The 26,027-nt window shown below is 37.1% G+C and overlaps 2 protein-coding genes across 20 annotated transcripts in view; one reads left to right on the top strand and one right to left on the bottom strand.

Annotated features, from left to right (window-relative positions):
- The window catches only part of ACSS3 (acyl-CoA synthetase short chain family member 3), a 71,874-nt gene extending 67,654 nt beyond the window's left edge, over positions 1-4,220 (top strand). For all 4 annotated transcript variants that reach the window (XM_083807805.1, XM_083807806.1, XM_083807804.1 and 1 more), the window contains 3 exons: positions 2,661-2,760; positions 2,840-3,015; positions 3,317-4,220. In XM_083807805.1, coding sequence (XP_083663931.1) covers positions 2,661-2,760; positions 2,840-3,015; positions 3,317-3,391 — 351 coding nt within the window. In that variant the 3' untranslated portion in view covers positions 3,392-4,220. The remainder of the gene's footprint in view (positions 1-2,660; positions 2,761-2,839; positions 3,016-3,316) is intronic.
- Positions 4,221-5,962: 1,742 nt separating this feature from the next.
- PPFIA2 (PTPRF interacting protein alpha 2) overlaps positions 5,963-26,027 on the bottom strand; it is a 343,054-nt gene continuing 322,989 nt past the window's right edge. For 9 of the 16 annotated variants that reach the window (XM_083807695.1, XM_083807685.1, XM_083807696.1 and 6 more), the window contains 9 exons: positions 23,282-23,482; positions 21,071-21,133; positions 19,616-19,645; positions 17,067-17,242; positions 16,118-16,215; positions 14,067-14,242; positions 13,904-13,972; positions 12,782-12,941; positions 5,963-11,194 (listed from right to left, as the gene is read on the bottom strand). In XM_083807695.1, the coding sequence (XP_083663821.1) occupies positions 11,136-11,194; positions 12,782-12,941; positions 13,904-13,972; positions 14,067-14,242; positions 16,118-16,215; positions 17,067-17,242; positions 19,616-19,645; positions 21,071-21,133; positions 23,282-23,482 (1,032 nt within the window). In that variant the 3' untranslated portion in view covers positions 5,963-11,135. The remainder of the gene's footprint in view (positions 11,195-12,781; positions 12,942-13,903; positions 13,973-14,066; positions 14,243-16,117; positions 16,216-17,066; positions 17,243-19,615; positions 19,646-21,070; positions 21,134-23,281; positions 23,483-26,027) is intronic. The other 7 variants (XM_083807693.1, XM_083807697.1, XM_083807687.1 and 4 more) reach the window with 4 other exon arrangements.

Raw genomic sequence — 26,027 nt, 5'->3', positions numbered from 1 at the left:
AAGGGAAAAATACACTTAAAATTCTGAAGTTAACTGTTCACTGAATCACAAACTAAATTGTCATTTTTTTCCTTTCTAATATTTATATTAGCAATATGTTAATTAGTATGTTTTAGTGACTGTATTTTTTTAAAGACTGGGTAACTTAAAAAAGAATAGAAGAAACTGCTGTCACACAAGTGAACAAATCCTGATAAATGTAGGCAGTCCTTCAAGGAACAGTCAACCAGGCAGTTGGATCCGCTGCTGTACTGATGGGTCTGTGAAGACATAAAGGTGCCTTTCAGTCTGCTTAAACCTATTTCCCCTTTGAAGTGAGTGTTTTGTGTTGCTCTACAACAACAGGGAACCTCATCCCCACCCATTACTGCTCTGCTGCTACAAGAGCATTGTTACCTGGCATCAAGCTAGATCTGAAGCTAGCACAACAAATGAGGAACTGAATTACTTCAAAAGATGCCATTCGTGTCATCTTTGTATCCATCTGAAACTGGTCAGGAGCTCAGTGTTGCTGTTTTTCTCCCTGTTAGTTAGAGCTTTCCCCAGAAATGGTGTTTCATCACTACAGACAGATGCCTCTCTATTCACCTTCTGAACAAAGCTAAAAAATAGTGTTCTTAATACATGCACAGAAAATTGCTAGTTAAATGGGAAAGCATTTACAAGAACACAGTTAGCTTTTCAGTAAGATCAGTAAATACAGAATTAGAGGTTCATTGAATAGCCTTCTAATTAAGTGACAGTCACCTTGTTGTGCAAGTATATTAACTGCATTTACATTATAGCTGCATTACAAGCTTAACAAGTTTTCCGTAGTGCTTTGGCGTTTCAGCTTCATTATGTTCCAAACAATTAGTTTCTTTGTCTATTAGTATCATCAGGGCTCCATCTTTACTGAGATGCAGTAGGAGTTACTGTTTACCTTGCCAATCACTGAATGTTAGCCATTTTGGTAACCTCAGCTTGTGTTGATCCATCTCTGTACATCAATGGTTCAGTGCTTGGCTTGACTCTTTCTAAAATTGCTCTGATGTTACGGAATTTAACATGAAAAATTCCCTTACTGACAGTGGGGTTTCTGTCTGCTGCTACATTAGAAGTCCATCCTTGTGCCCACTGAGTCAAGGAATTCCCCTTCGCTTTCTCTGTTTCTTACTTGTAAGCAGTTTCTACATGGCTAGTGTTGATTCTGTTCTCTGATCATCTTTTCAGCCTGTCTTACAAAGTTTGATAACCTTTAACTTAGTATTTACATTTTCAGTCATATGAAATGAGCTGTTCCAATGTCAAAGGCATGCATATGGGATTTTTTGGGATAGATTAGTGAAGGAAAATATTGCAGTGATTGGAATATTCCAGCTCAAAATAAGACTTTTCTGAACAAGTGACAGACTGGAACAATGCAAACAAGCTCCTACAAAATGAAGCTGGGTACACTTTACATCTTCACCGTAGGGGTCCTGTTGGATCCTGATGGATAATTATTGAATTGATGGTAATGTCACATTACTGAAGATATTATTCCTGTGATTTTGTGGAAAGGCCTCAGCACCTCTGGTCATAGACCTTACTAGTCTACTTCTGTATAATTCATTGAAAAGTAGATGAAAAATAGTTTCATCTCTTTCTTTCTTTCTTAATTCTGTAACAGTTGCTGTGGTCAGGATCAAGAAGGCAGAGCAGAAAAGAATGGGTATTTAAAGCATGAAATAGAATGCATTACTGAGGCTCTGGACTGGAGGTGACTCAAGCTCATAGGTGTATGGGATGTAGACAAATATCACCAGGATTTGGAGTTGCATGAAAAGAGCTAGATGCTTTGGAAGAGGATTCACAGCTGCTGGTGTCTTAAGTCCAACTTTGTCCCAGACTTAGTGATGCATATCTCAGTATGTATTGAGACATCTTGGTGATTTTTCTTCTAGGAAGTAAGAACCTCAGCTGGCTAATTAGAAACAAGAGAGTCTCTCATATTCTGTTTTCCTGAAAGAGATTTTGAGGTAGTGCCCATCACTTGTGTAATTGTGTACATGTGCAGTAGGAAAGAAGGGACTGATTTAATTCCCTTTTTTGTCTAAGAATGTTGAGGCCTCACATTTCCAAGAGGATCAGCTGAACGCTAGGTTGGCTGCAAGCTGAGACAGGGCTTGTGTTTGACAAAGAATTAAAAAGATACAAGGCATCAGAGAATGAGTAAATACGACTTTATAGCCCTGTAATAGAAGTGCTTCTGTGGTTTTGGTCCTTACTCACTTAACTGCACAATATTCATAGTGTTAGACTAACATTATTTGTCTCAGCAAAAAATCAAACTAACAAAAATATAGATGTGACACTCTTGTTTTCCCAAAACTATACGGAAATCACCTTTGCTTTGTTCAAACCTAGATGATTCCATGATTCTTTGATTCTGTATTTGTATCTTGTGCTGCCACAGTTTTTATTTCTTCCACTTATTTGATAACTACACATAGGTGTGCATATAAATATTCACAGGTACATTTGCAACATGGAATCCTGAGTTGTACTGACTAAACAATTTTAGATGTCAAAGTTTAAGAAGTCTATTTTTTTATGTCCTTGCCTATGATTTTTTTTTTTTAAACTGAGATATTCAAATTATTATTAATCTGGTTTAGTTTTGTTTTTTTGTCCCTCAGTGTGTTCTCTTCCATCATGCTGTGGCAGACTGTGCTGTTGTAGGCCAGGAGGATGCATTAAAAGGGCACGTTCCCTTTGCCCTGTGTGTACTCAGAGAAGGTGAGAGCTCATTGCTACTGGTGGTGCTAAAACTTGCAAAAGTCATGGAAAGGTTAAAGGATATGAACTTCTTTACTAGATATAAAGACAGAAGAGGGGAAGATTTTGGAAGAGATTATTGAGAGCGTTCGAAATAACATTGGTCCAGTGGCAGCTTTTCAGAAGGGGGTGTTTGTGAAACAGCTACCAAAAACGCGTTCTGGCAAGATCCCACGTTCAGCTCTTTCTGCACTTGTCAGTGGAAAGCCGTATAAGGTAAGTTGAAGATGTATGCTTTAATGAACTAGGCACATAAATGCATCCAAAGACCCAACATCATGGTTTTGATTCTCGAGACCATTCTGCAACTGGTCCATGACTTCAAGTATTACACAGTATTTTATTTCTACTATTTATTACCCAAAAGATTTTCACATTCCAGAGCTTATCAGATACATTTTTTTTTCTCGTCTGTTTTCAAAGGCTAGATTTAGAAGATTCTCTGGATGAAATTCTGTTTTACTGTTGAAGGACTGCAATCTACTATCACGTGCTTATGTATATGTTTCCTTTTCAGATAACACCAACCATTGAAGATGCTAGCGTGTTTAAACACATAGAAGAAGTGCTGAAGAAAAAATCAATGGGGTAATAGGTTAATAAAAGTGTCAGTTACTGAAACATACAGAGGCTTTCTGTTAAGAAATACATATTTTAAAAAATAGTCATGATTGGGGCTATTTTTTTTCTTTACTACATAAATGGTACTGTGTTCTTTACCGTATTGCCATAGCCAATGAAGCATACTGAAGACTGCATGTTGTCATTATATGCTGTATGTTAAGATTGCTAAAAATTTTAAATAGTATTCATACACTGATATAGCTTTGGAGGGAGTCACTGTATTATCTCGTTATAATAGAATCATGGAATCACAGAACAGCCCAGGTTGGAAAGGACCTTGAAAGATCATCAGGTCCAACTTTCATGGGGAAAGGGAGCCTAGATGAAATTACCTGGTACCCTGTCCAATTACATCTTGAAAATCTCTAGTGATGGAGATTCTACAATATCCATTATTGTATAATGAAACCAATAACTTGAGTTTGGCTAAAACAGCTTTCAGAAGGTAAGTCACAAACTGAAGACAGCAATAAGTAGGAATTCTGATGTGAAAATCGTTGCAGACATAACTTGTCTTCACTTATAAATTATGAGCCTTATGCCAGTTAAATTTTTATGAATTTAAAAATTTTTAAATTAGTTTTCTCTATTCCACTGATTTTTCCTAAATCTTTATGCTATAAATTCTTCTAATTGCTTGAGTCAATGACTTTTAGAAGTGCCTTTTTTTTTTGTAAAATAATAGCTGATTTCTGTCTTTCAAGTCTGTTAAAATCTTAATTTATCTATAGTAATGTTGAATAGAAAATACGTATTTTAAATAAATGCAAGCATTTACCCCTTGCATTTTCTGATAATTTTGTTGTTGTGTTTTTCATAACTGTTATGAAAAGGATAAACCAGTATGTGCTTTCACTGACATAATTAGATGTTTCAGGCTTGCTGAGATACATATCGCTAAGAAATGTAGCAAATACACATACCGGGCAACCACTCCTTGACAGTATTGGCATTTTCAAAATACTTTCAGGATTCTTAATGTATCAGGAAGTGGAGGATACACACTCTAAATGCATTACTTCTTAAGCTGCAGTTTTTAACTGAACAAGAAATGTAAAAATCCTTGTAAAATATATATAAAATACACTGAAATACATGTAAAAATAAATGAAAAGTTTAAAAGCAGAAGAGAATGCTGCTCAAATGCAGCATTGCTATTTCGAGGAATAAACAATAAGCAATTGGCAGATTCAGAAGTTGTGAGCGTATTTTAAGACCTTTTTAAGACCTTTTTTTTTTTTTTCCTGTTATGCTGGAAAATATTCAAGATCAAAACTGAGATAAGAGAGGGGCATAGTGGTCAGGAGCACTCACTGCTACTGCCATGATAATGTGGAGGATTCCAGAAATGCCAAAGGGCTCATTCATCAGCATTCAGAAAACCCAGATAAAGGGAGCCACATCATAGCAGTGATGCAGTATGGAAAAACGTTTTTTTTTTCATGAGCATTGCTTTTGTTTCCCAAAGGAGCCTTTTTCTGAGGATCTGTGATTGCAGAATTTTTTGCTTACAGCTTTAGGTTTGTGCCAAGCTGTGGAAGGGGAAAGAGGTAATTGTTCTTGTACTCAGGTCCATTGCTGTACTGCAGCCTGGTTGTACAATCAAGAAAGAACAAGCCCATTTAACAAGTGGTAGGAGAGCACTTCTTTTTTCTTAATTTATTTATTTTTATCGTATTTTATTTATAGAGAAGAAGCATGTGGGTAGATTTGAATGGCCGGGGAGATAATGAAATTCAGCTGGAAGAAGTTGATACAATAATTATTCACCGATTGTGGATCAGAGGCCAGCATAGCCACAATTTCTAGCTGGTAAGAGTAGAGCTGTGGCTGTGCTTTGGATATACTAGGAGTTTTGATATGTTAGCCTGAGATCAAAAAGAAGTCATAATAGCACATTTATTTTATTTATTGTATTTTTTTTAATATATGTTTAATTCTTGTGGCCTGTTTTTTCTACTGTGGAAATAAGTAGGGGGTACTCCCAGGGCAGTGTTCCCAGAGCTTCATTTGCAGATCTTGCTTGCTCTTTTCCCCAACACAGCTCATTTCCTTCTGCCCCCTATCCCCCACGCCACCGAATTTGAGTGTGGGCTGTGACTGGAAATGTACACTGGAAAAGAAATTCTGGAAAATTGGAACTGGAGTTTATGAGAAGTATATACAAATGATACCACAAACACTGCAAAGGGTGTTTGCATTGCTTTACTTGGTGACATTCTGGATTAAACTAATCCAAAATACGGCTGTGGGTGGAGAAGGAGCATCAGCAGCAAGGTCAGGTAAGCCCCAGAAGCTGTATGTAGAAGAGCTGTCTGTGTCTGCTGTCTCTTTACAGCTCTGTTCTACCCAAAGCCATCCAATCGGATGCATCAGCAAGTTCCGTGCTCCCTCTCGTGGCAGATTCTGACCAGAAAATTCATCGTAACTCATACCTGTTAGTGGCAAAATGTGCTTCTGCTTAGCCATGACAAGTACATGACATCCAAACTATTTTAAAGCTACTATGTACCAAGCTTAATAGACTTATAAACACAAATAGCACTGAATTCTTTTTTTATTGACATTGGGGGAGAAAAATCTTTCACCATCTGATTGACTGAAGTTTGCCAAATGAAAATAGACAAAACAAATGTTTATGTACGTGCAAACATGGCAGATCAAACTGCTAAAAGAAATAACTAAAAGACAGGTCTTGAGCTAAGATCAAGCAGCAGAAAAATAGCAAATAGGTAAATGACTATTAAGTAGGTCTTACTTTGAAACTTCCCATTTAAACAAAGAATAAACAACAATAACACCACCAAATAAAGCCACAGCAGGTAATATTTGCTCTTCTAAACTTTTATACACTATATATTAATCACTCTGTCTTTCAGTTATTTCCTCTGATAAAACAGACTTGTGTGAAGTCTCAGCAAGGCCATCTTGGCTAAAAGCAGAACATCAGACAGGAGCCTGTCTAATGCCCTGTTATGATGAAGAAATGGTGGGGTTTGGCTTCTCTTTTCTTTCATTTTCTTTGTGGAATATATTTGGAAACGTGAGAATCGCACTCTATTCATTCTATGCAATTATTAGATTTAATTTTCCAATGCTGGCTGGTGTCTGAATATCCTGGAACAAAAAGGTGGCTCTTGGTAAAGCAAGATTCTTCTTGGTCCGCAGGTAACATAGAAGAAAGGTTTTTTTTTTTTTTTTTTGTATAAATCCTGTTTTATTAAAGCGCCTTTTTTTTGCCTTTTTTTTTTTTTTGTAAACAGTTCTGGGTTTATTTGTGTGATTTTAAGAGGTGAGCCATCATGGTGCTTCTCTATATATATCTAACACTTCCATTTTGTCTTTAGAGGTCCATTTTGGCTCCAGTTCCAGGTTATGTCATTCTACTATACATCATCAGAGGCAGGTGTTCAGCTTTAAATATTGACAGATTTTACAGTAGGAACATGTTGAAGCTTCTAACTCTGCTAAACATATTCATTTGACTGTTACAATCCAAAACCTGTAAAAATGGTGGAATGGAAAGTTACAAACAGTATTATTGACACTGCATTGTCAAATGTTTGCACTGAGACCCCATGTACCATAGATTTTATTTTTAAAAAATCATATTTATATCCATTTACATAAGACTTACACATTTTAAAAGAAATACATACACAGTAAATACGTAAATGTCTAGTATTTTACAGTAAAACAGATGAAACAATGTAAAAATGAGTGGCTTCATTTGATAAAAGCTTTGGATGTGCACTACTGCCAAATTTCTGATGACAGAGATGCTGGGAGGAAAGGGGGAAGTTGTTTTGTCTTTTTTTTTTTTAAGCAATTTAGTTTTTTAAATTTTTATTCTTATTTTAAATTAACCAATACATGAAAGGAACATCAGATCTGTTTGTTTGTGTTCTCTTCCCTATTACCCTGTTCTTGCAGAGAGTTTTAATGCTCTTTTTCATAAGTAGTGGTAGTGCACTTCAGGTAAAGTAGAAGAAAGAGATGACATCTAAAGGAAAAAATAAACATTAATTAGTAAGGTTTTTTTCACTGTAATTGGATCCAGGATGCAAGGACACTAGAAATATTATAGCACTAAATAAGCTGTTGCACGTTTTCCTGAAAACCGAGCATCTGAGGGAGACATGTATTTGGTCTTTAATTTTAGGTCTATAATATAAATCAATTATGCATTTTGATCTTTTAGTAATGTATACTAATTCTTGGTCAAAAACTCTTGTATATGTTCATTTTACAGCTGTTTTCTTTATGTTTTGATTCTGTATTGGTGGTTAGAATTTCCTGCATCTTTAGACCTTTGCCTCTTTGGCACGAGGTCGAACACACATTTTAAGTGTATAGACTCTATTGATGTACTCTGTGATTCTCCTTGTTCACTACAGCTTGACAGCATTTACCTTTTTTACCCTGATGATGTCTTTGCTGTGGACCAGCTGTTTCCAGATTACCATTCACATCTTTCTGAAACGCTTCTTCCCCATCTGTCTTTACAAATCCTCTTTGGAATCCTTCATTGATGAAGTACACAGTTGATTTACCAAATGCCCCTTGATGTTTCATTAGAAGAAATATGAAACTGTGGCATGTGCTATTGCACCAGCCTGTGGCAATGAAGCTGTCCTGGCTGAGCCTTCTGATGTGGGGGTGACAAGTATTTCATAAGACAGAAGTGCAGGGAAAACATACAGCCACCGCAGCAGAAAGCTGGACCATCCCCTGTGCACTATCTTAAACTTCTTTGCAAGATTAAAAGGCTAGGCAACAGTGATATTGAATGTTCTTATATTTATGATCTTTAGAGTATACTCAAACTGGGCCATGTGGACTATGTTCACATAACTGTTCTGAAAATGTCAGTTCATGTTTTATGTAAACTCATCAGGGTGGTTTCAACAGATGTTTAAGAAATACCTGAAATATGACCTGAAAGCATGTGGATTGAATCCAGTTGTTGTGAAGAAACATCCAGAGACACTGTAAGATTGTACCTGGTTGGTATTGTTGGAATAAGCTATTTTGAAATACGAGGCTTTGACATTTTCTGTAAGAAATGTGAGTAGCAAAGTACAAGAATTCTGCAGTCTGTCATCACAGACTATCTCATTGTTTCACATGCAGCCCATTTGCAGCTCTCTTTTTAGTCTGCTCTACACACGCATAATGTTTTTTTTTTACTATTCTAAGAATTCTCTTATATTGCTATCGTGCAACAACAGCTCATCAAACTAGCCTTCTCCTCTGCTGCCTGGTTAGAATCAGTCCCACATGCAAATACTTTAGTCACAGTAGTAACAGGACTACTGATGTATTTTAGGCAAGGTGTTGCAAACCTGTGTCTCAGTCTGACCTGGATCTGAAAAATTTCAGGAGATGTTATAATGAATAATCTCTTTTCTACAAGTATCAATCAGTTCTTTCCCTGAAGAAACTGTTGCTCAGGAAACGTGATTACAAATTCTGAAAAGACTTCTGTGGTCCTTCAATAACTTCAAATATATTCAGGTCATTGGTTTGAGTTTTAATGTCTGATATAATAATGAAGGAAATATTTTCCCTGAATAATTTTTATATAATTTACTGAAATTCCAAACTATTTTAACTTGGTATCCAACCTAGGTGATATCTTGAAATAGCACTGATAAACAGTGAATGTACTAAAATTCTATTTGACGCCATCTTGTTGCTTCTCTAAAAGGACTTTAAGGTAATTTAAAAGAAATAGCAGTACATTAGTTTCAGTCATCCTCATATATTAATCTTTACAATTTATATGTAAATTAGCTCTAAATTCTGATAGAACTCTCAAGTGTTTAAGATCAGTATGTAATCAGCACAGTGGCCAAGCTACAAGCTCTGATGTGATACGTGTATCACTGATACTTGGAACACTTGAAATACTTGATCTGCTCGTATAGAATTTGAAGATAATTTGTATAGCTTATATAACTTTGTAAACATCTTTTTGCTCAAAATACCTAACTCCCATATGCATACAGTGCGAACAAAGTTTCACCACTTTTCTTCGGTTTTTGGATTACTATTTTAGACAATTACTGAAGAATAAACACCTTAGAAAACTGTAAGTTAATTTTTAGTAATACATACATTTTCAATATCTGCCCTTGTTGCACTATTCAGACCTGCTGGAAAATATTGTCTTATGTGCCTGGCCTATTTTTGGCCTATTAGATTGCTCAGCATTCGAACTTACTTTCTTTGTTGTTACTTTCAACATTCCAAGTCTGAAGTGTATAGGAGAAAAGATGCACATCTCTACTATCAGTTTCTGCCTCCACCAAACTCATTGGGAGTATTGTCATTGACTTTATTGACATAACATAAAGTAAGCCCTAATCTATACACACATATATTTAAAAAAGATTGATATAGTTTGTGCTCCATCATCAGCTTTGTAGGACCAGCTTGCCTATTTTAGAAAAAAAAAATATGCTTATTTTTTAGTGATGGCTTGAATTTTCTTTTTTTAACTACATGACAATTTTATACACCTGCAGTCTTCTGAGATCTATGAAGTAAGGCTGATGCCATCAGCAGAATTCCTGAGCAATCTACATTTCCCAATGGTAACGTTTGCTGTTCATTAATGGTCTTTGAATATGCCCAGAATTAGTAAAATCATGATGGTCCCAAGCCTCTCCAGACTGAAGATCTAAAAATGGACTTTGTTGGGTAAAAACTAGGAACAGCAATTCCTTTCTTGCAGATCCTGGCATGTCTTGTTTATAATATGCAACAGCTATCAAAGCATGTTCAATGTGGGGCTTTGGTGCTGTCCAAAACCACTTTCCAACTCCTCTGAGTAACTAAATGGAAAAAAAAAAAAAGCCTCTGTTACTGAGAAAACATTAGCATGAAATGATGCCATATTGATGAAAGCGCTCATCATGTTAGTCTTTCCTGCAAAACTTGTGATGCAGCAGCAAACAGTATTTTTCTGCAGAACTCTGGAAGGATAACAGATTCATAGCCATTTTTAAAAGAGAAGTGGTGAGAAATGAAACATGAACTCTGGTACTAGATTTGATCTAAAGCTGCATCCAGCTCAGAATATCTTTTCTTTACCACTGGTCATTTCTGAATGATTTGGGAAGCATGAGATTTTCTGTAATAGATAACTTTGGAAGATTTTCTGTATAGGGGACGTTCTGTCCTAGTTTTATTCAGTTACCTGATGTTCTAAATGAATCCATATCTCTCATTAAAAGAAAATAAATAAATAAATAAATCTCTTCTGCTTTACTAGATTTTTTCCTTCTCTTGAGCTCCTGGTAGAACTATTTCAAAGTTCTCATAAAGTAAATTCAGTGCCCTGTGCTCTCTCTCTCCCCCCTGTTCTAGCTCTAAGTTTGAGAGCACACAAGTGCGTTATGCTTGGTGAGCTATCATCTGAAGAAAAGTTGTCTGTAAACTGTATCATCTGCTAAGGCGGCACCAGCAGAGAGAACCTACTACTTGAGATATGGAGGGAATGGCGTAGTGTCTCCTGGACTGAGCTTGAGGCTGTTGTCTTGATCAAGTGGCCGCCTTAGTGAGTCTAAGTTAGGTCCTCTGCTCCAAGCTGACTCTTGCTTGAATAATGCCAAAGAATACTGGGTGTAGTGTACATAAAGAGGTTTCATGATGGCCCCTTATGAATACTCACAACAATTCAGTGCTGGCTTCTTTGCTAGGCCTTGTCAGCATGAGTATGTGCGAACTGTTGAGCTGTCTAACCTCTGCAGTCGTGATGAAGCAACTGCAAATTGCAAGAAAAAAAGAAACAAACCAGAACCTCTTTAGAATCATGAAGAAAATAAATCAGTCTGTTTCCCACTGGAAGGATGGCTGTTAAACTGCTCTGTGACTTTCTCTGACATGATCTGGGCATGGTGCAGTGCAGAACTCATTCAAAGTCTCTTCATGTCTGGTGGACTATTGAATTTGCCTTCCTTAAGTAAGTGTTATTTTATCAGAAGCCCTAACAATGTACTTGTCATGATGTTTAAATACCACAGTGTTCTCATCACTGGAAGATAGGAAGCCAAATTCTGGATGAAGATGTAGGTCCTCAAAGCTAGCTACTTTTAAGTCTACTGAGTTCTGGACCCAGCTCAATAATAAACCGTCTGGAAGATTTGCAGTAAATCGCTAAATCTCCTGTGCCCTAGTTCCCCATCTGTAAAATGGGAATAGTATCTTCTGCTTTATAGTAAGGCTAAAAGATGAAGTCTATGAATGTTTGTAATGTTCTTAGCTACTACAGTAATGTGGGCCATGGAAATGCCAAGGAAGCTTGCACCTTTATTTGTGCATGGATTTTGCCTTGGAATGGATTCTTGTCTTATGACTTCAAAACTGCCAAAAAGTGCAGGATTAAAAGCAAAGCGTGCACATGAGCAGTGGAGTCAATGGAATATAGTGATGCAATCAGTTAATTATTCAATCTGTATCTGCAATTAAAATTAACTCGCCTTTTTAAAAGGCGAGTTACTTTGATGGAATTTAGATGGTTTTATTTTCCTGCCAACTTTGTTAAAGAATTACAAAATGTAATCACTACTGTGTATTACGTTACTGTAATATAAATCTATTCATAGATCTAAACTCTCTCTCATGAGGCAATAAAGAGCAGTATTTGAAACAGGGCAGCCTGTGCACTGGTACTTCTCAGAACTCCTGACAGGTGTACTCACGTGTTTTCTGTTGTCCATAGACCTGAAGAAATAGCAGCAGTGGGATTTTCCCCTTCTCCCTGCCTTCTTAAAACTATTTAAAAATTCACTTATTTATGATCTGCTTGATACTTTTCAAGTCATTGCTGAATCAATGCGTCTTTTAGAAGTAGAAAGATTTCCAGAGAAAATTAAGACTAGTCTACAGTAACAGAATTAGTATCTGAATTTCAGTATTTGTTAACTGCTGGTTGTAATTAGTTCTTAGCAACTTCAGTTATTGATGGTTTGAAAGTCAAGTAGGAAAATAAAGATGATAGTCCCTTGTAAGTTCATCCTCCAAAATAAACTCCACCTAGTAGAGAGGTTTATGAGCTGAGAAAGGTACTTAGATACTATATGTAATCCTAGATGCATGTCAGTAAATTAATTCCTCTCTTTCTGAGTGTTTCCTTTGCACCCTGACAGCCTGAAGCAAACACAAAAAAAATCAATAGTATGCCAAGTCAGGGAGTGCTTTTCCATTCCCTAATTTCACTTTCCCAGCCTCCTTATGCTAGGTAGGTGAATTCAGCCGTTCCATTGCAAGGCAAACGTGCACTAAAAGTCAATTTAGCGTACTAGAATAAACCTCTTGCTTTTCAACCGTAAATGCAGAAATGACTTCATACCGTCAGTTGCCATTTTCCGAGACTGCCCCGATGTCGTGGTTAGTCTGAACCCGGCTGGCAGCGTTTCGGAGGAGCCGGGCATCATGCTGATGCCGTGGACCTCACGGGGAGGGAACTGTCGTCGCCAGGAGGGACCACGTCTGAAGTTCTTGTCGTCGCTCTGTCAAGACACAGAGTTGTATTGGATAAAACAAAATGAAGTTTGTGATTGATAATCTGGCTGCCTGCTGCCTCTCCCACTGTCAAATTTGTTTCGCAGCAAATGCCCTGCATGCCCATGGCACTGCATCCAGTAACTACAATTCATTTGAGACACTTGTATAAAAGCAAATGCTTCAGAAATATTAAATGCTAGAGTGGAAAGCTTTCTTTTAGTCGGTGGTTTGATATACTGGAGGATTCTGCTAAAGCAGAACTTAGAAGTTAGTTCTCTTCCAAATACAGTGATTTGTATTTGATGCAGTGGTTTGTTGCTGCATTAGGAGGCTTACGTAAAGTGCTATTAAAGAGTTAAACACTCATGTATACACAGAATCATAGGCATATTCATCACGTTTTTAAAAGTTTCATTCCTCCTTGAGCTTGAACATTTGTGCGGCAGACTCTTACTTAAGATGAATATTTTACATAGGTGGATTTTAGATTTCCCCATCTGAGGTAACTGCCCCAAATCCCACTCTAAGATACATTGATTATCTTTAAAGAAATAAAAATAACCCCCCTCAAAAGAAAAAAAGAAAGCACTTTTTTCTTTGTTGTTATTATTATTATTATTATTATTTTTAAAAGGTGTAAGTATCCCAAAGAATAAGTTGCACAGGCACCCCCCACACACCTCCCCACACTCTGATCGTTGAATCTTCCACTCCTTTCTGCATTTTAACCCTATGTAAAGTGTTCATCTTAAGGTAAGAGTGCAGAACAAAATTTAGCTCCCCAAATGATACGGATATGTAGCCATACAGAGATCACTTTAAAAATACCTTGTTTGGTATTTCCTTTTTTTAATACCTATAACTGACTCTTTTGAACAATATGTGAATTAACATATCGTCATGCATTGCATTCAATGTATATATTTTACTATGATAGTTAATGAATACTTAAAATAAAATTAATTACTTCCTCAAGTCGTCTTTCAGTTCCTAGTGCTAAAAGGTTGTTGTATTCTCTCTCAAGGATCTGCCGTGCCTAGAGATACCAAAGTAAAAAATTAAAATGGTTGAAGAGGGATAAATGGCAATCGTGGATACAGATTAACCAGAAGTAGCATGAGCAAACTTGCCTGGGTGTTTTGTGTTGGAATCTGTAATAGTAAAGCTAAACTGCTGTAATCAAAGTTTTCATCCAGTGCTATAAGTGAACCATGTACACCACTTTCTAGAATATTATTTGCATATTCTCGCAGGCCAATAGCTTGTATCCAGCGTATGACTCGATCATTGCTCCACACCAGCACATCTGAAAGGACACAACACTGCTTCAGTCTCCTAGTCACTGATAGCGTCCAAAGTATACAGGTGCATGCATTCGTATGCTTTAATTTAATATGAGGAATACCAGGAAACTATTAATATAGCTTTAATGGCTTCAACATCTCCCAAAACCCCAAAGCGTGGGAGTAACTGTGGTTTTAGCTACCTTCATGTTAAATGTTTATACTGAATTGGTTCCGATGTGCCACCAGAGGGCATCTCCAGAACACAATTCCTCCCACCTCTTCTAGATACCTCGTCTCCGTTTGCTTATCAGGTGTAAGATAGCCTCTGTGACTTGCTGAGAAAAGCACCTCACTTTCAGACAGATGAACTTAAGGCAAGAGAGGAACAGAGAGTAAGAAGCTCAAGAAAGGACAGTGGTGGAATTAACACCCCCAAACTCTTTTCAATTCTTAGGTAAGATTTTACAGTTTAGCAGTGCAAGGGCACAGGAGAAATAACAATTCCTCAAGGCTTCACTTGAGAGTTTTGTATTAAACATTTTAAGAGTTAGGTCAGCACCTACCATTTTATAACTTGCCAGAAAGCAAACGAGGAGTTCACAGTTTTAGAGACTAAAACTATTTTTAGTTTTGAAAGCTGGTAGAACTGTTCAGGTCTGTGCCAATTATAAAGCTAAGGCAACAAAATGAGCTTGGAAATCATTTCTGAGGACTTTTCTCTAAAAAAGAAAAAGACTCCTACCCTGTTTGTTAGCTTAAAAGAAAATCACTCACACTGATCTCTGTACTTGTGAGTGGGAAATGCATTGCTGTGTTTTGTGTTGCTAAGTGATGGGGATTGTTCCTGAACCCTTCGCAGAAGTACAGCTAAGGTAGCATTTCCTGGTAGCGGCATTCCCCATCGCCTGGCTAAGAGCATCCCAGACTTTGGGGTCAGGATGTGCTGAAACACAGCATGGCAGCCAGGGATCAGCGAGACCAAATCTTGCTTGGGACCATGTCTAGCTGACTGATGCCCGGCAGGGTGGACTAGATGGGGGTTATTACCCTTCTCCTGAAGCAACTGAAGCAATGCCAGGACCCGAGACCAATAACCAAATCCCCGTGGGAGCCTCCAGCCCTGCCTGCTCAGGCAGCTTCCAGGTCTCTGAGCAAAAAAGCACGTTCCCTGCAGCCATTCACCCTTCTATTTCCTCCTTTTAAGCTCTTCTAATCAGCGTTGTGCTTGAAAGGTGTTAACTGTCAGTCTCAAGAGCTGGAAATGCTTAAAGGAATCAAAGGATTTGCTTCTGACAATGGGAGAAAACAACAACCCTAATTGCTACGTAACGAATGAACTGTGCAGTGAGGCAGCAACTGCTCTAGGGAGCTTTGCACAGAACATACTTTTAAACCAGCTGCTAGATTTTCCAATAAGGTCAGTTCTGTTAGGAGCTATTCCTATATTTATAAAGCAGCTGCCTCAGTGGCCACCCCTCCAAGCAACCTTTTCTGTGGTGCACATTGTGAAGTAAGAAATCAAGGGCAAATTCAAAAAGCTTCAAAAAGCAGGAGCATAGTGTTAGGGCCCTGAGTGCTCTGATGTCCCAGTGAGCTGCAGGCTGTTTGGCCTTCTTCTGAGACTGAAAGAGGCTAGGATAAAGTCTGTCACCAAAATCCATTTTAGCAAAAGGAAGATACCAAACCACATTTCAGAACTGCAGACCCAATTTAGCAAAGTACTTAACTGTGCCTAATTTAGGGAGATGTTCTGTGTTCTGAAGGCAGCTGGATTTATGCAAGTTTTATTTAAAGCACATGCTTAAATGCTTTGCTAAGATGGCATGCCAAGGGGTTAATAGTGTGAAGCTTCAAAAGAACAAACATTCTCAGTATTCATTCCCAGGAACTATCACCTTTTATTTCATGCTGACTCATTTCTCTTCGCTTTTCCAGTTCTTTTCTATCATAATTCAACCTCTTTAAACACATGATTCCATATTGCAAGCTTGTTCTGTTATTTAAAGAGAAACATTTACAGAGTTAATAAAGAAAATTTTGAAGATGGGAACATATTTAGGATATATTTCCTGCATGTCACATGAGGTGTTTTATGGTGCTAATTTAGTAAATCTTGAGGCAAGAGAGGAAAGTGAAATCATTAAAAAAAATCCACAGACTTTAAAAATGAAATGGACAAAACCAAAAAGAAAATGTTTGAATATATGTTCTAGTGTAAGAAACCCCAAACATTAAAAATTGTATTCAGAAAAGGTCAGCCCTTGGGAGCTCAGTGAAATGATTTGTCAAATCAGTCCTCAAAAGGTGTCAAATCAGACAGTAAATTTAACAAAATCCACTTCTTGTCACATAAACATCATTTCCCCTAAAGTCTAAATGCCTTTATTTCTATATTTCCAGTTTAGCTTCCTGGCTATATCCCTAGATAACCTGAGCAACTGTCAATTTGCTGGTACTGTTAACAGCCTTTAAGTGCTACACACAATAGTTTTTCATTAGTGCGAGATCTCAGGGCTTCAAATGTTAGTCTGCCATTTTCTGATACTTTAGACTGCTTAGTAAATTATTACTGGTTCTGTATTGTCAAGGCTTTATTTATACATTAATGGTTCCCTGCTCATTATGAAATGATCCATACAAGTATCTTAGTTATGAGAGAGAATTGTGATGCTGTAGCTATTACTAAAGGATTACCTCTGTTCACTTTTCTGACACTTAACACATACTTTTAGCTGTAGCTTTCCAAGCCAGAACAACAAATAGCCAGTGCTGTTATTCTGTGCCGCACTGAGCACTGCATCACACAAGAGAAGCTTTATACATGCAGTCTTTATGCAAACATACCGATGAAAGCTGTCCACCATTTTTAAGTGCACACGCAGGTCTTTCTTCGTCAGATGGTCTAACATCCTCGCATCGACCAGGCACTCCATAAAATAACTGCGGTACTGAGGTAAACCAAGACTGGGGAGCCATTCGTTACCTATCCATTCGTGGTTCATATCACCATACGCCAGTGTCTACACAAAAATTAAAAGTAAAGAAAAAAGAGAGATCATTTCTTAAGTTTGTTCATGGTTGCACCGCAGACTGAAGAGTATATATCAGTATACTCTGGTTCTAGTTAGACTTCTTAGTTCAGAAAATCTGTCTAAAGGAAAAAAACACATTTTTTCATTGTATCGACATTTGAGTTTTTAGCCACTGTGAGATATTTGTTACTAAAAGCAATGCTTTGCATTTTTCATCTTTTTTTTTCTCTCTTTGCAAAATCTGAATAATATTTTAATTAATTAAATTAAATATTTTAATTAATTGTTGTAATACAAAATCATAGTTTCAATTTTGAGTTTTAAATGCTTGCAAACATATTACACAACCAAAATGTGTTTGTTTAATGGTCCTACCAGCTTTCAGTTAAACTTCTGGATTATTCTGTTAATCAGATATTTTCAGCTGTGCCCAGCTTAAATCAAAGTGCATCATATACAGAGCTCAATAAATGAATTCTTTAAAACAGGAGCAAGCCAAATTCCTTATAGAAGCTAGGCCTGAAGCTACTATACTACATAGCTGAGATTTCAAGAGGGCGATAAAAAATAAATGTGAAACAAACATATGAATGTTGAGATTTTTTTATATGGTTTGCATAATGAAGTTAAAAAATAGACACATTTTATATCATACTAATGTCAATTATTTCAGCACTATTGCAATTTAACAGAAAAAAAAAAAGAACACAAATTGCAAGATTAACACCTCCCTAAGAGAGTGATTCTCAAAACTGATTTTCAAGTCTAACAATATATATATATATATTTTTTTTTGGTATGTCTCCTGTCATAGACAAAAGGATAACACAATGCAAGCTAGGTATACTTTCTGTGGGGAAAAATACAGTCCTCTCATCTCTCATTCTTGTGAGGTTTTGAAGAGAAGAGGAATGCCATAAGTAAAGACAATAAGATTGTGTGTGTTATCTATTATACAGAGACAGAAGGAAATTTAAGAATTTAAATATTTGATAGTCCAACTAAGAAGAAAAATATTATTCCTTATTATACAAGACAATCTGTAGACTGATACTTGAGTATGATTTATACAATTGTGCCTCTGATTTTTTCTAAAAACATCTGGTGTAATTTTAGAAATGTTGACTCTCTAACTCGGCGTATTTTATTAGCCTATTCTCAAAACTGAGGACAATCTTTTCTTGGTTTAGCTGGGAGGTAGAATCTATCTCTAAAATATCTCTAAAATGTATCCAGCTGGGAATACTTAGACTTTCTGTGTCTCTGTGGATTTACCAAGCAAAAATCATGGGCATAATAGGATGTGGGAATATAAGGAAAAGACCTAACATGTTTACCTCTATGACCTTGCTGGTGCCACTAAAGGACATGGCCTAGTGACAGGACTTGGTAGGTCAGGTTGCTGGTTGGATGATCTTGAAAGTCTTTTCCAAACTAAATGATTCTCTGATTCCACTGTATGTGCCCTGATGCAGGGACACTGCCAAGCATCCCTGTCTGCCATGATGCAAAAACCTTTTCCCATCCTGTGATTCCCCACATGGCAGCGGGTCACCACACAGGGCCTGACTCAGAGCTGGGTTTTTGGCCTCTGTTCAAACCATGGCTGCTGCTCCTTCATTTTGTACCACATGCTACTCCAGGATAAAAACAAACAGGAAAAAAAAAACCAACAATCAAACAACAAACCCAGGACAGGTAGAGTTAGGTCTGCAGAAGGGAGTTTTTGAATGTGTGGACTAGAAACAACCCCCTCATCTATAATTCCTTTGAGACTTCGAGGCTTTGCTGTAAGTAGAGAGAGTGAGACTGTACACGTCTGTGCATATTCAGAGGACAACAATCCTCCAAGTGGAATGCATGGGCAGAGTCTCCTCTATTGATATGACTGGCAAATACTTTATGCTGGCATTTGGGCCAAATGCCCTCATTCTTTCAGAATATTTTGGGCCATCAAACTACTTGCCTTCTGGATATCAAGATACTTGCAGCTATTTATTTTGGATACTTTAATCCTTGATGTTTTAATCCTGGGAGGTTAACAAAATGGCTGGGCATGTAAAATAAAAGACTGTGTTGAGGACCCTGAAAACACTGTGTTTTATATGCTACCTGCAATTTCCTTTAAGAAAAATATTTATAGCATGTACAGAGGTGTTTTTGTTTTTGTATTGAAGAATACTAAAACGTACACATTACAATTCACTCATGAGATACTACCACAATAACAAAATGTACAAATTATAGTTCACTCATGAGATACTACCACTATACCATACTCCTTTTTGCCTACTGATACTGGGTTAATTATGTTATTGTTAACTTTTCATTCAAAAAAATAGTAATGTGAAAGAGTCATACCTGAGCCCAGCTGCCTTCTTCAGACTCTTTCTGTGTTATCAGCAGGAAGCAATTAGTAAAGCAGGTAAAAAGACAAGAAAAATAAGTTATAAAGAAGATGTGTTTTTCATGCATATGGTAAACTTACTACAAATGAAAACATACATGTAGAATGTGCTCATAAATATTGGAATTCAAGTCACCAGCAACGCCCTGGGATGAGCTATCTGAAGAATTACAAGACTAAAACTATAAAATTTTGGTAGGGCAAATCTAGCTCTTTTCAAGATAGAAAATCTTTACAGCTTGGTGAAACTTTACAGCATTATCTCAAACACTTTGTATGGTTTCACAATCAAAACACAATCATTTACTTCTCAAAATTGGATATTATAAATGTCATTTTCCGTTGCCAGTTAGATCTCACAACATTCACAATACAAAAAGCTGTGTTCTTGTGAATGGATTGAAAAGTACTTTCCACACAGTAATTTTATGGCAAAAAAATAAATTGCTCTGGCAGACCAGTTAAACAGGATCAACTCTACTTCTGGCTGATTGAGTGTTATTATATTTGTTTTTTACCGTCAACAACAAAACTGAAAAGTACCTTGGTTGTAAAAAAAAATTATTGATGAAAATCTACTTCATGAATGTTCATGAGAAAATACAGAAGCGAAAAGAAAATACAGCAAATATACATTTCTATGAAGTACGTAGTCTTTACTGCATTAAAATTTAGCTTTAGTTTTTACTGCATTAAAATTTAGCCTCTCTCACCATTTCTGGGTTAGGCTGACTGTAAAGTTTTCCAAATTAAAGATTTTTCAGACATCTCATTTTAGGATTACATTGCATCGTGTTTTATAAACGCTATTATGGAATTGTTATGGACTTAATGGACTGCTAAAAACAAGACCTAAAATAATGTATGTTTCAAGGAAAAGAAAAAAGAACAATCAAATAAAATGTATTAATATTTGTGTGTCCCCTGAAGCAGGGAGAGGTTTAATAAAGCTAAATAGAAAATGGCACACTCCATGCACCCTAAACCAAAGAGCATAACTATGCTAGTATGGACACGAAAGGCTTGGCATTCGTGAAAACTCCGAGTTGTGTTATGCACCTTTCTCAATACTTTTCTTATTTGTTCTGCTTCATCAGATACAAAATTATATTTAGAAGGGGTACCAGGGAAATGTTGCACCTGAAACTGCAACGATTTCATTTCACTAATTGAGGTTTCACATTGGCAGGAAAAAGCAATGTAAAACTCCAAAGCTGTTTTTACTTTCGTACATTTGTGATTGCAACACAGTTTGTAATTTATTTTTCTGAGAAATGGTGGAATTGTTCTTTCTAATGTCATGCTTGGGAAGCAGCCCACAGAGGCTATGGCATCTGTGTTAAAACAGATGCATCCTAGTTCTCTTCTGAGCACTGAAGTAATGCATAAATGTGAATGGAAAGACTAACCGTTTTAGCTGGAGCAGCAAGATTTTCCATTTCTTCATGGGTCACCCAAACATTGCCTGAGGGCTATGAACAAGGCCCACAGGGAGGCAGGAGGGATCCACATTAGGTAAGCAGTGGTAAAGAAGAAAGGCAGCACCACTGTAAGTTAACAGCGTATAGCATCACCATCAGCACAACCACGATCTTGCCTCTACCGAGCTGCAACTAGAGACAACTTTAGACAACTTGGTTTGCATCTTTGTTAGAGAACAGACCTGAGCCTGAACAGGCGTGATGGAATATTTCAGCTAGGACTGATGGATGAACACAGTCACAAGGGAAAGAAGAATTAAAGCTGCATTTCACGTGCAAGGGGCAAATACAACCTTTAGGTCACAGCTCTGTCTGGAGGTAAGCTTCATTTCGCAAAGATTTTCCAGCCTAAATATTCTGCACATATCACATGCTCATATTGTAATCTAAATAATGATTGCTTCCCCCACATTTCTGTGAATCAAAAATGTCAAGAGAATATACTTCTAAGACTATTTTTCCTCATTGTATTGTTTTCAGTCAGATCATTACTAGGGCAATGAGATGATGCAGGGAGGGGGTGTGGAAGCCTGCTGTGCATAGGGTGAAATGTGCTGTGCTTTCTTGAGAACTGCAGTAAATTAACTCCTTTCCTGAGAAAGAAGGGAGGCAGAAAGACTTGGGATTCAGAAGTGCACGGTCCAGGGCAGTGCAGCATTGTGCTGCCAATTACTTAATGAGAAGTCAAGAGCAAAGCAAAATTATTCCCAGTGCTTCTAGCTCAAATGTGCTCTTTTCTTATTTCATAAATGACAATTCTCTTGTGCTTTGAAATAACAAAGTCAAAATGGAAATTGGTAAATAATTTTTTGTAATTCAACACTGTGTTGAGTCTATTATATACACCTGCATTACAATTCATGATATTAGCATGGTTAGGACAAATATATCAGTTCTGTGCAGAGAAAGAATTGGATGGGGAACTATATTCTTAGAGGATCTTAGCAGCATCAGGATGAAAGGCCAGTCAATGAGAAAATTTGTGTCCTTTTGCCCAGTTTCTCAACTGCTTATATAGCTCAGTGGTTCTGGATCAATTGCTAAACCCCTCAAATGTATCTCAATTCTCATTTCCTCCAAAAGATTCTTGATGAATTCCATGAAGATTACAGATTACAAAATGTAAGTATCATTATCCTTAGTATTATTAACATTGTTTTATCATCATTACTTATCACATTATTATTATTTAGAAGTCTGGGCTGCACTAAAGTAGTAGGCTTTGTCTTTCACTTCTACACCATATTTTCCAATAATCAAGCCTCATTTTTTAACTTTTTGTTGCTGTTGTTTTGTTTTGTTTCAGTCTCTGTTGCTTCTTTCATAGTCATCACCATCAGCCTCTCAGCATCAAACCCCCCTCTTGTTACTTTTTTTCTTTTTCCCCTCATCAGTTTGTCCTGTTTTTCTTCACTTTCCATTAGGAGGTGCTTTTATCTGCAACACATATATTCTTGCTCTGCCCCAGTGTACTTTCATGCCTTTTTTTTTTTTTATACACTCCTCTCTTTCCTTTCAAACCTGTTTCTTCTCTACTTGCTTCTTTCCCATCTGCTCCACTCTGTCCCCTTTCCCCACCAAATGCACACGCTCCACTTCTCCCTTCCATGCTCTGCCCTAACACTTCTAATCACTGCTTCTCTTAAAAGCATGAAGAACCTAAAAGCAGCCAACTCAGACTGGAAAACATTTGAAAGGATATAAAAAGGGGGAAAGTGAACAAGATTCAAAATAGTTGTATTCCTAAATAACTAACCTCTTCCCTCTCCTGCCTTACCCCACCCCACAAACAAAAATACGATAAACAACAAAAGAAGAGAAACACAATCTGATTTGGTTGGGAGATTTGACCTGAAGGAAGAGAAAGGCAGTTAAAACTACAAATAAGGTGCTCAGTACTGATCATTTAGATAACATCAAGGTTAATCAAAAGCGCATCTTAAAAAAGATATCAGCTAAAGGAAAAATATCAGTGACCAACAATCGAGTGATTGATGAACAAGTACTTCCAACTCTTTAGAGGACAGTTCACAGTGATTGTGAATTGTGTTACCAGAGTCACTCTCTAACTACAAAAGCCTTTCTGCAGACTCCTGCAGAGTGAAGTGGGAAAGAAGAAGCTAGCTGAACAGGACTCACTGTTCTGGATGTTGGAGGTGCTGAGGGACTTGTGAGTGATACCATCTCCTGGATTGCTAATCGGAGTTTTAAGCGATGAAGAGGATTGCTGATTCCAATTTCTCTTTGAATCTCGGTATCGGACAAAGCAGACATAATAGCTCCACTCTTCACATTGGCACGGCAGGCAGCAACATACCAAGCTGGCATTCCTAGCCAGAGCTGTTGAGATAAAGTACACATTTGTTCAAGGCATTGCTTAATTTCTCTCATGAAATTTATCATCGAGGCAACTATCAGCCTGAATAAGCATGGTAATACACAAAAATTAGTATAACAATCATACTATTTATTAAAATGAAATTGTTTTAGAACCATTGCCATGGCTTCACATGAACTCTTTTTGTTGCTTTTATTATAAGCCAGAACGCAAGGGATGCTTTGGATTATTTTTACAGTTGTTTCTCTATCACCTAGGCTCCTCCCTTCCTGTGCCTTTAACAAACAAATCTTGGCACAAGTCAGTATTATTGGCAGTTTGATAGTCTTATCATATACAGAAAACAATCTAATAAGAATTAAGTCATTTTCCCCTTTTCTACTAAAAATGGCTTTATCTCTCTTTCCATGTGAGTCCCTATGGTGTACTTGTGGGCACAATCTTACCCTTCTCAGCTCATTTTTTCCAAGAACAGTGCAGATAACCTAGTGAGGACTAGGCTTACTGCAAATCTGGGAACAGTCTGGTATGGTGTTACACTACTGCTGGAAATACTGGTTAGAAGTCACAGCAAAATGTGAACACAGCTACAGAAGATATGTACTTGCCACTTGAAGTTTTTCTTCTTATGTTAGACTTAGTAGCCTAGGTTAGCAGCAGCGCTGTGTTTAATTTCTAACTGCACTGAAGTACTGTGTGGCTGATAACAAATCTACAACCTATCTGGGAACCATTTACTTAAAAGACAGCTGTTAGATCACTTTTATGACACAGAGAAAACAGAGTAGAATGTCAGATTTCAAAAGAGCTCAGACAGGCTTTTCTGTACGGCCTGTTCTGATGTATCAGTAAGCTTGACGAATGACTGCATCATCTCAAAAAGCTCTTTACGCTAATGGATGAGCAACTACACCCCATCCAATGCTAGTCTGAACCTGAAAAACATGATCTAATCCCAACTAACTGCAATGAAATACAAAGTCTCTAGAAAGTCAAAAATGAAAACAAAAATTACATAGATTACATCCAGCTGTGCTTAAACAAAGCCCCATGTGGAAACTAAGCATAGATTTAAAATGTATTTAATATTTGCATTAAATTTGACATTTTTTTCATACGTGCACTCGAAAAGCAGGAAAGCATAAACATTGGGAGTTATTCACCTTGCAGAAATAGATTGATATGTTTTCTGTTTGTTAGGTAAATGAGTTCTTTAACAAATTAGGTAAATTTGTTCTTTAAATTTGTTCAACAAACGGCTGTCTCTATCAGAAGATGAAGGTAGATGAAAACAATTCCTAAAAGCAGGACACATTCATCGTGCTAGGCAGCAAATCGACAGTTTTGATATACTTTTGCACCATTAGTTAAGAAAAGTCACAATTCTTAAAATACATCTCAGCTGTGCCTGTGCTACATACAAGTGATGAGAATAAAGGCTAATGCTGAGAAGCTGAGCGCTGAAAAGTTTGGAAATGTCACAATTGCGATAATATGTAGTACTTTAATTTGGTTCTTTGGCTCCTTTAATATTAATTTCAGTTTTTATTCCAAGGGTCACACATTACATTTTCCCCAGGTGAGTATGAAATATATACAGAGTCCATCTGCTGACTGAATGCGCTGAAGTCCTCTGAATAAATTCAGTACTTCTACCCTAATATCTTTTTCGTCATCAGTATGCTATTTGGATTGAATACCACTACATAAACTTCCACTTGGGCTACTCTCACTGTTTCCCAAGAAGTTCATAGATACCAATTACTCTTTACAACCTGTCTTTGAGACAGCAGGAAGCATATCCTATTTTGCAGCTAAGATTCAAGGCTAAAAAACATAAAAGAAAAAATGATTAGGGCTTAAATTGTCAGAAATTGTCACATTTTACATCACCATGAAGAACATTAACAGATAGATTGTCTTCAGTACTTAGAATTGTCTAGACCTTTGCATGTTCACCCTTCCAGCAAATCAGTTTTGATCGTAATAGTGAATATTTCTGACTGATACAAATCTGACTATAGAACTGTCAAACTGTCATGAAAAAGTCCGTTAGTAGCCAAATTAACAAATGCTCTATATTAACGGTTTGTTTGTTTTGGAAGGAAGATATAATCTAATTTTCCAAGGTCATGTTTGAACACTTGAATTGCCTTTCTGCAGTTTTCACTTCATCTTTTTCATTAGGAACCTTCAATTACAACACAAAGCAGAAGTTTTGTAGATGCCGTCTTCTTTCATTCCTCATCCTTTACTTATTCCCTGAACATACTTCTGTTAAGGTTTTTGAGGAGGACTATTTTTTCTAGTTGAAGGGAAAAAAACTGCAAATTTTGTCTAATGATCAATGGGTGATACCCATGACAGACATGAGAATAGGTGGGAATATATTCAGATGCTTGGTACAGACAAGGAAGAGATTTTGGTCCTTTTGCCGACAAAGAGCTTGTATCTGCATAGAGCTGGTACAGCTTTGCCATATGGGAGTGATTATCCATGTGAATGTCCTTACTTTCTGCCTTCTTGTCCCCTCAAGGTCTGGGTAAG

Source organism: Anser anser, assembly GCF_964211835.1.
Source record: "Anser anser genome assembly, chromosome: 1".
In the NCBI taxonomy this organism is placed as follows: Eukaryota; Metazoa; Chordata; class Aves; order Anseriformes; family Anatidae; genus Anser; species Anser anser.
This window is presented reverse-complemented; position numbering and strand designations above follow the sequence as displayed.